Genomic DNA, 12,537 nt, shown 5'->3' with positions numbered 1-12,537 from the left:
TGTGTTCTTCCTCTTTATTTATGTTGAGATTCATAGCACAAGCAAAACAAAATTACATTTAACATTTCAAGTATCTCCGTGAAGTTTGTATTGCTGGATAAACAGGAAACTCAGACAACAAATGTAGCTAGCAAAGGTTCTACGTCACAGTATTATCACAACATTTATGTCGTTGTGTAGTGTGCATACTCTTACTAGGTATAAGCAGGTCATTAGAATGCTCACAATATCTCTCCTGTTCATATATACGTATCAGCGACACAGCGGATCCTACTTCCTGGAAGGGATATAAAGGCTTTCATTAAAAAAATAAGTACTCATTATCGGTAATAGCCGTCACAATGTGCAAGTAGTTATTGCTGCCTAATTATTCAACCCATTGTCAGACTAAAATATGAGGGTATTTTGTTTTTATATAAAAGCAGCACAAAGCTTCTTACACGGTCAAATGGCCCCTGCAGAACATGAAACTGTTTTTTTCATCCATGACCCCCACGCTTTTTCCCCCACTCCTGTTGGGAATGTGTGTTCCAGTATCAGAAGCCACATCTCCAACCACTATGCCGGGTTCCTTGAGCGCTCGAGTATTGACGCTGCCAGCAGGGAGGTCACATTATTTATTATTGTTCATTCTAGCACCCTGCATCTGTCACAACCCGTGCAGGTTCCTCTTTCCTACCTGGGGTATCACTCTCTGCTCTGGTGCTTCTAACACACTCAGCTGGTGCAAAAAAAAATTGATACAGACCAGAGTGTGCTAGAAGAACCAGAGCAGAGTGTGACACCCCAGGCAGGGAAAAGGAACTTCACAGGTTGTGACAGGTGCAGGGTGCTAGAATGAAAAACTAGTATTTATAAGCACGATTGTATATACCCCATAACAACTGGAAAGGCCTATGAACAAGACAATGTATATACGTAGTGTTTCACATCTGCCGCCGTCCACTCTCTTTTTTTACTATTTCTATATGTAACAATTTAAATACTGCCAGTTTGGTTATAAAACAGAGTTAACTCATTTAGCTGGGCTAGATTACGTTCTCCAACACGCACTGTAACAATCACTGAACGGGAACGTTTAGGAGTGCTGTCCCCCATCATCCGTAGTGCTGAAACATCCCGGAACTGGCTTGTGAAGAGAAGCGGTGAGTCGTTACAGTAGACGTCTTATTGCAGTGCAGTAGGATTGGTAGGTTGCTACGCGCTTCCCTAATTTTACCAAGTTCATCTCTTTATTTGGTGCAGGTAGCCTGAGATATGTCTCTGCTGCTGCAGACTCCTCAGTTTGTTTTTTGTCCTTGGTGGTCCCGACAGTTTATTTGTTCCACAGAGCGTTGGGGTATCCTGGTCAACGCTGCTGGGCTCGTCGGGGTCCTCCTCTGTGGAAGTACTTCCTCTGTGACCGGTTTCATTAATGCTGTAAAAAAGGTATGGAAAATAGATTATATAGACCTTTATCCTCAGAGATAGTTATACACGTCTGGTAGCAATACATTGTGAGGCCATTCGCCAAGTGTCTGCAGACTTACGCACCCACTCCTGCTGAAATCAGCGTCTTATTGCCGCATTGAAAAGAACAGTTGGCTGTTACAGACTATGGCCCGTATTCAATTTGAGCGGTTCCGCGATACTTTTTCGCCTCCCTGGACTTTTTGCCTACTTCGCCTTATTTGTAGGCGGAAAAGTATCCCACGTATCCCTGTATTCAATTTGAAAGTACGCGAAAATGGGATCCGGCAAAACTTAAAAAAAGAGGAAAATACTGTCAGATTTGGGGAAATCAGCCTGACACCCCCTAAAAAAATGCTCTGACATGGGGATTCACTATGGTACCCCCCGATTTGGCTTGCTGAAGGTATTTGGTGTTTTTAAACGGGCTCAATAGCTGCTAAATAGCGTTTTTCTATACCTGATGCAGAATAGTATTCAGGAGGTTTTTTTGCAGAAAATAACTTATCCCAGCAATTTTGGGGTACTTGAAAATGGAGGTCAGCATATTTTAAAGTTAAGTTGAAAAAAAAAACTGTGAAAAATCCACCTGTCGCAAGCACCTGCAATGAAAAAAAAGAACACTTGGGGCATACTTGGGGACCCCCCAGAGTCAAGTTAGCTAGTTTTTAACTTTGTCCCCCAACATTTTTTTTTTTGCCCCCAAATTCAAAGTGAATTTTTGGGTTGTTCTTAAGTCTTTTTTTAAATTTTTCTTACACACAGTTTACCTTTGGGGGACTGTCTGAAGGCTGCAGGGGGGTTCCCGCAACGTTGCACCCCAAAACCCCAATTCTGCACTTTTTTCCGCCTGCTATCCATAGGTGAATCTTTTTTGCCTATTACATTGCATTGACTTTCCGCCTAGGCGAAAAGTCTTCCAAATTGAATACGGAGTAAAATCAAAAACAGGAGAAAATGATGTCATTGGCGAAAAGTTTCCGCCAAAAACAAGCGAAAATGGTTTTTCGGCTCAAATTGAGTACGGGCCTAAGCAACATGTTACAGCCGGCACAATTAAGTACAGAGTTTAGCTGCTTCATGTTAGGGGTATATTACATATCTTTCCGTGTTTTAGATTATTGCAGGTGGTTTGCATAGAGATCACATAAGACAATAAAAGTTGTATTTTATTTGGCTAGAATTTCAATGACAGTGTGTTTTATCTAACCAGAGTTTATTGAAGTTCTGCATGGTGAGCCCCCCGATCCGGTCACTGCTCAGTTTGGGGGGTGAAGAATGAAGACCTTTGTTCTTTTTCTTTCTTCGGAGCTTGAGCAAAGCTTCTGCGATGCGTCTGTCACCCGCGCAATTGTAAATGATGTGAGCTCGCTCGTCAGCGCATTCGTCCCCACTGGTGCGGAAGAGAGTCTGTATCTGCAGTAGGTCTATGTCTTTAAAGATATTGGCGGAGGCCTTCTTCCTTGCACGTGGCTGTGGGGCCTGCCAAGGGACGGCAGGGGAGCTGATTACAGATGCCGGGGTACCCATCACGTCAAGACTGCAAGGAAAAACATGATGCAACAAACAAATTAATAAACATTTGCACTATGTACATAGATAGCATTCTGTTCCTACTACCGCAATCACATCTATCAAATTCCTGACCGCAACTGGGGTGACTCCCACCGTGATCAGATTAAAGATCCAGGCATATATACCAGAGGGGCCAGCTAAGATAAATAAACACCAACAATCCCAAAACAGCAGTTTGTCAGGGCACTAGGCAAAGCTATTTTCCTAATCGGGAATGCCGGACCTTATACCCTGCACCTGTCACAACCTGTGCAATTCCTATCTCCTGCCTGGTGCTTCTAGTACACTCAGCTGGTGCAGCAAACTGCTGAGATACAGACCAGGGAGCGAAAGGCAGGAATGTGGCATTGCACAGGGTGTGACAGGTGCCGGAATGAAGATAGATAGATGGATAGATAGATAAAGAAATACTCCGACTTACTGTCCAGCACCCTTCTGTGCCAGTGCGTCAGTGGTATGGAGCTTAGCAAAAGCAGTTTAAGCTGAGAATTTCGGTTACCAGCACAGGAAGTTACCCACCCCACAAGCATAACAAACACAATTACTTCCCATTGCTACACAGGGCAGTGACAAACCATCGCATGACTCTGTCACTGGTGAACGATCTGCAGGAGTAATAAAGAGCCTACCTGCCACCACCATCTGCATGCCAAGCCACACATATCCGTCAGACACTTCACAATTTATTGGATTAAGAAACTCTGCACATCATCACAGCTTGGCACCCTGCCAGTCCCACAAACTGGCTCAGCCCACATGACTCACAAATATTACACACACATTATTTATATATACACCATATGTCACTATGGTTGTCTCCCGATTATAGGGTGGTTTAACGAATGCACCAGATCATGTAATAGATATAATACTATATTAGTACTGTACATTGCAATGTCAGTGTGTGGGGGGGATGAGTGGAGCATACAATGTTACAAGAGAGCAAATTCCTATTTTGTCACAGTTTTGTTTTACAGCATATAGAAACACAATGTGGTTTAGCATGTGGTTAGTCAGCATGCAGGGTAATCGGCAGTGCATACGACAGCAATGAGCAGTCATGGGATGAGTGCACCATCTCTGGCTGCAGCACATAATGAACAGTGATATGTCAACATGGGCAGTGGACCAACTCCAGCCTGTGACGTCAATCCAGCAGATAAGGGATGAATAACAGACGTGTGCAGGACACTGCACCCATTTCTATGGCAGTACAGTCATCCTAATGACACATTGCCACCTATATCACTGAACACAGAGAGACAGGTGTACTTCTATATGCCCTTTACTGGGGCACACATGTATAACCCTGCAACACGGACATTACATATTTATATGAGAGAGAGAGAGAGAGAGAGAGAGAGAGAGAGAGATCGAGAGAGAGAGAGATCGAGAGAGAGAGAGATCGAGAGAGAGAGAGATCGAGAGAGAGAGAGATCGAGAGAGAGAGAGATCGAGAGAGAGAGAGATCGATCGATCGAGAGAGATCGAGAGAGAGAGATCGAGAGAGAGAGATCGAGAGAGAGAGATCGAGAGAGAGAGATCGAGAGAGAGAGATCGAGAGAGATCGAGATCTCATTGTTGCCACGTCAGGCATGTAACAAAACTAACTAGGCGGTGCAGTGATATTTTGAGCTACGTGTTTTAAATGTGCTGTTGTTACATGCAGACACTGTTTGCTAACCCTTATTATGATGTGTCTATGTGTGTGAAAGCATGTTGTATGCATAATGGTGAATTTGCTATGTGTAAAAGCATGTTGTATGATATTGAATGATGTGTAAGGACTGTATAATAATAATATTATTACATTTTATTTATAGGGCGCCACAAGAGGTCCGGAGCGCCGTACTACAGCATGTTGTATAAACGGTGGCAAATGTATCATGTGTTTGATAGCATGCTACATGCTTGAGGGAGAAAGGACTGTGAGCCTGATTCATTACAGATCGTGATAGTGTCTGCGATTACGCACGTACTTCTGCTGCGAAAATATGCTAACGTTTGCAACTGCTCAGTGTATACATTGGTAACATCGGACCCTCACACAGAATAGCAGCAGGTCTGCCCTGTCTCAGAAATTGCAAGACAAAGGCACAAATTGGCTAGAGAGGTTGCAGACACAGATTGAAGCATATCGGAGGGATCGAACCTCCTTTAAGAGAAAGAAACTAAATACCGTCTCTTCAGATTATCAAAATCAGACAGTGAACCGATGGTTGGTAGGTGATACTTCCCAATCCAGATTTAGACGGCAAGCTAGAAGTACTAAGCGTAGACCGATCCCTCAATTCCAATTGAAATCCTCATTGTCCACTTCTGACATTGGCGCTAATCAAGATCCTCGAAAATCAGGCGGTCATTTTTTAGATATAGGACGAACCAGGATCACAATCCTCCGGTCGCAGACGAAGAAAACATCGGAGACCGCACCCGAGGCAGGGTGGCCACAAGGAGGAGACGCAGAGGAAGACGGATGTAGATGTGGTATTTAATCTGTCAAGTAAACCACTTGATGAGTCTCAAATCAATTTGTTATCTAAAGGTTTATCCTTTGTGCCCACATACAGACACAGTAGCTTTAAAAGCACGGTTGATATGTACAAGTTTGGAAGAACATTAAGATTAAAAGAATTTTTTTCTACCAAAGGCCAAACCATATCAGAGGTCAAAAGATTTAAAAGACCATCCACATTCGATCCACCCTCCAGTAATGCCAGCCTTAAAACTTATTTGGGGGTTGGTAAATAATGAAGTGGCTTCCATCAGAGCCCCTAGGGTGTATAATAATTTGACCATCGGTGAAAAGAAGGCATTGCAATCCTTGGTTGAGAATCCCAATCTTGTAATCCGCTCCGCAGATAAGGGAGGAGCAACAGTGGTGCAGGATTGGGTGGACTATGACACAGAGATCATGTCACAGTTAAATGATAGCAAGGTATACAGGTGTTCGGCTTCATGGCCGGTAGATATTAAGTTCCAAGTGGACAAAGGGCCTGATTCAGACCTGCTCGCGAGCGCTGAGCGCTCGCAAGCGGGTCAATGTTGCCCAAGTGCGCATGACGGAGGCGGCTCCGTCGTGCGCATGCGCGAGACCCGAATAACAATGGCCAAGCCGTCGTTATGGGTCTCGCACCAAAGGGGGCGCGCTGTCGATGGTGATTGACAGCACGCCCCCTTTGGTGGGCGTGCCGGGGGCGTGGCTGCCCAGACGGAGGCGTTCCCATGGGAACGCCTACCGTTTGGGGCCGGCCCCACTGACATCACTAGTGATGTCAGTGGGAGTGCTTTTGGCTCTGATAGAGCCAAAAGCACTCCAGGGCTTGCAGCAGCGAGACCCTACCGCAGGATCTCGTCGCAAGCCCGATGGTCTTGACCATCGCGACCATCATTTTGGCCGCTCGCTATAGCTGTGGGTGGTCACCCACAGCTATGAGAGCGGCCAGGAAGCCGCTCCAAAAAGGAGCAGGGACGGCCCTGATTCAGAGCGAGCGCTCTGTCAGAGTGTCCGGCTCTGAATCAGGGCCAAAGTTCTTAGTCATGCCCTTGTGCAGAGGTGGATTGATTAGGATGAATTTCAATTCCTTTCTGTTGATAGATCACAATGTCCCATTTTGTATACCTTGCCCAAGATTCACAAAACACTTGTGAAACCACCAAGCAGACCAATTATTTCTGCCTAAAGCTAGCCACACACTAGACCAACTTACATCCAACCAGCCAACTTGTTGATTGGTTGGAATGAAAATCTGGTAACGTATGGGAGTAAATGATGATCAGCAATTTGCTCCTAAATGCCAGAAAACAGATGAAAATGGTCGTCAGACAAGTTTGTTAAATGTTTGATCTAAACTATTTGTTCAAACAACAGTTTTGGTCCATTTTCCAGCATTTGTGAGCAAATTGCTAATTGTATTCCTTACCAGATTTTTATTCCAACCAATCAACTAGTTGGCTGGTTGGACAGATAATCTTTAGATGTGTGGCCAGCTTTAGGGTCTGTACTGCAACCTCTGGCCATTTTTTTAGATAGTTAACTACAACCGTTGGTCTGTCAGCACCCTACCTACCTTAGGGATACAGGACACCTGCTATAGTGTATGAAGGACATTGGAGTTTTGAAAGAAAATAGCATATTAGCAACCATGGATGTGAAGTCACTCTATACTGTGATCCCTCATCAGGAGGGTATAGAATCATTGAGAGAAGCCTTAAAGACAAGGTTCATTAATCGTATTCCTACAGAATTTTTGGTAGACCTTGCCACATTGGTATTATGTAAAAATCATTTTCAATATAAGGACCGCTATTATCTGCAAATCTCAGGGACTGAAATGGGCTCGAATCATGCCCCGTCATACTCTAATCTGTTTATGGCGAAGTATGAGAGTGAACAGATCATTTCTAAATATGGCAATAAGATTAGTTTTTTCCGTTGTTTCATCGATGATATTTTCCTGATTTGGCAAGGTACAGCCGAGGCCTTTGAAGAAAATGGTAGCGGATCTAAACTCATTGGATCAACCGATACGATTCACATATGAAATGAATAGAAGTACGATTAACTTTCTTGATGTTTCCATCAGTTTGAGTGAAGGGATATTATCAACCTCCCTATTTAGGAAATCTACCGATAGGAATTTGGCCCTACTGCCTACTAGCCACCACACGACAACGTTGAAAGATAACCTGCCATTGTCACAATATTTAAGGGTCATGCGCATAACCTCGACTACAGAGAGAAAGGAATCGCAATTGACGGAAATGACAACAAGATTTTTAGATCGGGGTTACAAGCAATCAACCCTGTCCAGGTGTTTACGGAAGGCTAGAGACATCTCTTTGAATGAATCAGATGATCGGATGGGTAATATCCGGAAGGATCCGCGCCTTATATTCACTACTGCCTTTGATGCTAAAGCCAAGATGACTCAAAAATCCCTTACTAAACATTGGCCAATCTTAAAGAGTGATAAGACATTACCTTTTCAGAGTATGGCACCACCTATGATGGCATTTAGGAGAGGGCCCAATCTGAAACAAATATTGATGAGACCGACTCTTTATCCTGGTAAAGCAAGTGACGTATCTGAGATATTGTTGAAGAGACCAGGTAGCTACTCTTGTGGCAATTGTATAACTTGCACCTCCATGTTGGTTGGACCAACCTTCCCACATCCGCATTCGGGTCGTAAGATTAAGATTAAATACAGATTACACTGTGCTCTTGACCATTTGATATATATTCTCATTTGCCCTTGTGGCTTATATTATGTTGGTCTCACGGCCTGAAGATTTCGAGATAGGATGGCTAATCACAGAGCCTCTATTAGGGCGGCGATTCTCATGGGCAAGAGTGACAAACCAGTCGCCAGGCATTTTCTAGAACAAGCACATCCATTGGCATCACTTAGATGTAAATTAATAGATTGGATTCCCTCTAAACAGGGTAAAGATAGGCTTTTATCTCTAAAGAAACAAGAAAGTTTCTGGATACATGAATTAGATAGTTACCCGAAGGGTCTCAATGAATATAACCCATTGGGAATTTTTCTCTAATTACTCTTGTAATGTATATGTGTATACATGTATGTATACATGTGCGTGTGTATATGTGTGTGTATATATATATCGAATTATGTATGTATTTGTGTATGTGATTTGCTATATGCATATATCATTTTCTTAGTTATAATATTTTGAACACTGGGTATCGGAACATAGTTTTGATATAAATTCTGGACAGACTGTAGTATGCATCTGGTAATATTGGTTCTCATCAATGTCAGTATACCGTTTTGTGTAAACCAATTTTATTTGTTGTCCTTATTTCAATCGCCTGTGCATTACAGCAGGGGGGTGGGAACACCACCGTGCTTTTCTGTAAGTTGATCGCTGGCGGTAGCCCGCCCACTCAGTCTCTTAGTCACTATCCGTGGCTTGCGTGTCAAGCTGACACGCGGAAGTACTTTACTTCTGGTCACGTGGTATTTAGCCCGTCTTAAGCTGAGCATGGTGGGTCAGCGTGTCCAGAGCAGGGTTTGGCGGCTACCAGCGGCCGCACGCAGTGCTACCACTCATCTCCTGTCTGCAAGCCTGGCGTTGGACACCTCTAGGTAAGCACCTTGTGTTTAAGTACTGTGGCTATGTTTGGCATAATTAACCAGATTATGTGTATTCATGGATTTATGTCTGTAGGTGTTGCAAGCTGGTTATCTGTCTATTGGCTCGTGTGGAGCGTTGATACCAACATCGCTCGGGTAGTGCTGTTTCTTAGCCCACACCTATTAATAAACTTTTATTTAGTGATATTGAAATATATTTCTCTATTCTTTATAAGCTGTCTGCGTCCCGGTTGGACCCTTGTGCACCAGTTGATTGGACAAATGCTGGGGTTTCTATTCCTCAGGTGACTATGTAAATAACATTTTCAGTTTGTGACATGAGGTGCTTGCTTTTTATAAGGTGTTGGATGCCATGTAGAAGGGTGATGGTAGTGGTTATTACGCACTATGTTGTATGTTATATGGGAGCCTGATAGACAGGTCATAATGTTTTCTTTATTATTTTACAGATATTGTAATTACACTTGGCAATCGATGTTGATTCTTAACATGAGTTTAAGAGGTCTTGAGAAAGGTTCGGATTAGAACCGAAACGTCAGCCGACTATGAACATGTTTTTCCTGATATTCTACTAATGAATAAATTCAATTGATGATTTTAAGTGGAGAGTGCATCCTTCCTTCAGTGGATAGATATAATATATAAATATATATATATATATATATATATTTATTGTTGCCACGTCAGGCATGTAACAAAACTAACTAGACGGTGCAGTGATATTTTGAGTTACATGTTTTAAATGCACTGTTACACGCAGACACTGTTTGCTAACCCTTATTATGATGTGCCTATGTGTGTGAAAGCATGTTGTATGCATAATGGTGAATTTGCTATGTGTGAAAACATGTTGTATGATAATGAAAGGTGTGTAAGGACTGTATTATAACAATAATATTATTACATTTTATGTATAGGGCGCCACAAGAGGTCCGGAGCGCCGTACTACAGCATGTTGTATAAATGGTGGCAAATGTATCATGTGTTTGATAGCATGCTACATGCTTGATGGAGAAAGGACTGTGAGCCTGATTCATTACGGATTGTGATAGCGTCTGCGATTACGCACGCACTTCTGCTGCGAAAATATGCTAACGTTTGCAACTGCTCAGTGTATACATTGGTAACATCGGACCCTCACACAGAATTACAGCAGGTCTGCCCTGTCTCAGAAATTACAAGTCTCGTAGCACGCAGCGAGTACACAAGCTACAAATGCCGTTGCAGTGGCTAATTTATGCACGCCCAGGAAACGGCGTTCAAACGGACAGGCACGCCTGCGTTTCTCCAACCACTCCCCCGTCGCCACCCCCCAAACGCTGACGTCCTGTCACTCACTCTACAATGGCTTTGTATCTGCATGAGTGATCGCAGTGCGATGGCAATGCTAACCTGTGCTGCGCGGTGCATACGCCGTACACACCACAGGCTGATCTGCGTATGCTGTTGCAATTGTGATCCATGATCAATCAGGCCCTGAGTTTGTAAGCATGTTGTATGCATGATAATAATTGGATTGTGTGTGATAGCATATTGCATGATGATGACTGAATCGTGTGTGTAATAGCATGTTGTAAGCATGATGATGAATGGTCCATTTGTATAATAACGTATGTATGGGATAGCATGTTAGCTGTATGAATCGTGTGTGTGTCAGCATGTTGTATAATGTATGCGACAGCATGTTGTATGTGTGTCAGCATGTTGTATAATGTATGCGACAGCATGTTGTATAATGTATGCGACAGCATGTTGTATGTGTGTCAGCATGTTGTATAATGTATGCGACAGCATGTTGTATGTGTGTCAGCATGTTGTATAATGTATGCGACAGGATGTTGTATAATGTATGCGACAGCATGTTGTATGTGCGACAGCATGTTGTATAATGTATGCGACAGCATGTTGTATGTGTGTCAGCATGTTGTATAATGTATGCGACAGCATGTTGTATGTGTGTCAGCATGTTGTATAATGTATGCGACAGCATGTTGTGTGTGTCAGCATGTTGTATAATGTACGCGATAGCATGTTGTATGCGTGACAGCATGTTGTATAATATACGCGATAGCATGTTGTATGCGTGACAGCATGTTGTATAATGTACGCGATAGCATGTATGCGTGACAGCATGTTGTATAATGTATGTGACAGCATGTTGTATGTGTGATAGCATGTTGTATAATGTATGTGATAGCATGTTGTATGTGACAGCATGTTGTATAATGTGTGATAGCATGTTGTATGTGTGACAGCATGTTGTATAATGTGATAGCATGTTGTATGTGTGACAGCATGTTGTATAATGTATGTGATAGCTTGTTGTATAATGTATGTGATAGCATGTTGTATGTGTGATAGCATGTTGTATGTGTGATAGCATGTTGTATAATGTATATCATAGCCTGTTACCTGTATGATGACAGATGTAGAATACAGGAACATGAGACGATGTGGGGAAGCAGCCATGAGACAGACTATGGGGAAGCAGCCGTCCCTCTCATCACGCTGTCTGTCCCGGGCCGCTTCTGTGTCTCTTCCCCCAGGCCAGACGCCCGGGAACTCTCAGTCTCACTCGCTCACAGCCTCATCTCCGCACACACCCGCCCGGCTCTCTCTCCGGCTGCAGCAGAGGTGACGCAAGGACACGGCTCCGCCAATGGGGGAGAGCGGGGGCGTGGTCGTGATGAGCGAAGAGTCACGTGGCGGCTTAGTGTGAGTGACGCCATAAGGTCAGGCTGAGGAGACCGTAGTTTAGGGATGACCATCGGTGGGCTGTCAATCGATGCCATCGGTGACTACCATCGATTGCACTGGCTATCAATTGGGTTTGGACCACTTGATGGCCACCGCTGCTGGGGGACCCGGGGTGTCGCGGGACAATCAAAATAGGGGGCGGGTCTAAGCTCAGTAGCGACGGAAATAAAAAAAACATCGGGTTCTACTCTGCCATCGATTGCAGGTAACCATTGTATATCACCATCGATGGCAACTCGTCGACCATCGGTCGTTAACCATCAATGGTTTATTGCTCTCCATACCGCATACTTACCAACTCTCCCAATTCAACCAGAAGCCTCCTGAATATCGCGGCTCCCTGGAAGAGTAGGCCATCCTTTTTATTGCGTTTTTTTTTCGTTCAGCTTGGGCCACTTCCCAATCACCAGCCAGGAGCACCCATCACTGTGCTGCCCCAGAGATACAGGGGTCTATTTACTAAGCTGTGTTAGGAGATAAAGTGAACGGTGATAAGGTACCAGCCAATCAGCTCCTAACTGCCATGTCACAGGCTGCGTTTGAAAAATGGCAGTTAGGAGCTGATTGGCTGGTACCTTATCACCGTTCACTTTATCTCCTAACACAGCTTAGTAAATAGACCCCACAGTCT

General features: G+C 43.8%; 1 protein-coding gene across 1 annotated transcript; it reads right to left on the bottom strand.

The window, feature by feature from the left end:
• On the bottom strand, positions 1-11,837 carry AVPI1 (arginine vasopressin induced 1). Its single transcript, XM_088449941.1, has 3 exons — positions 11,562-11,837; positions 2,660-2,989; positions 1-1,417 (listed from the first exon to the last, which is right to left on the bottom strand). Exons 2-3 carry the CDS (start codon positions 2,977-2,979, stop codon positions 1,225-1,227), a joined length of 513 nt encoding a protein of 170 aa, XP_088306067.1. The 5' UTR covers positions 2,980-2,989; positions 11,562-11,837; the 3' UTR covers positions 1-1,224.
• Positions 11,838-12,537: the final 700 nt, after the last annotated feature.

Source organism: Taudactylus pleione, unplaced genomic scaffold, assembly GCF_031769625.1.
Source record: "Taudactylus pleione unplaced genomic scaffold, aTauple2 ptg000502l, whole genome shotgun sequence".
Classification (NCBI taxonomy): Eukaryota; Metazoa; Chordata; class Amphibia; order Anura; family Myobatrachidae; genus Taudactylus; species Taudactylus pleione.
This window is presented reverse-complemented; position numbering and strand designations above follow the sequence as displayed.

Bases quoted from the DNA above. Each gene is read 5' to 3' on its own strand.
- AVPI1 (XM_088449941.1), bottom strand. From the start codon at position 2,979: ATGGGTACCCCGGCATCTGTAATCAGCTCCCCTGCCGTCCCTTGGCAG. The intron at 1,418-2,659 runs GTTAGATAAAAC...CCTTTTTTACAG, and splicing joins CAGAACTTCAATAAACTCTG to CATTAATGAAACCGGTCACA.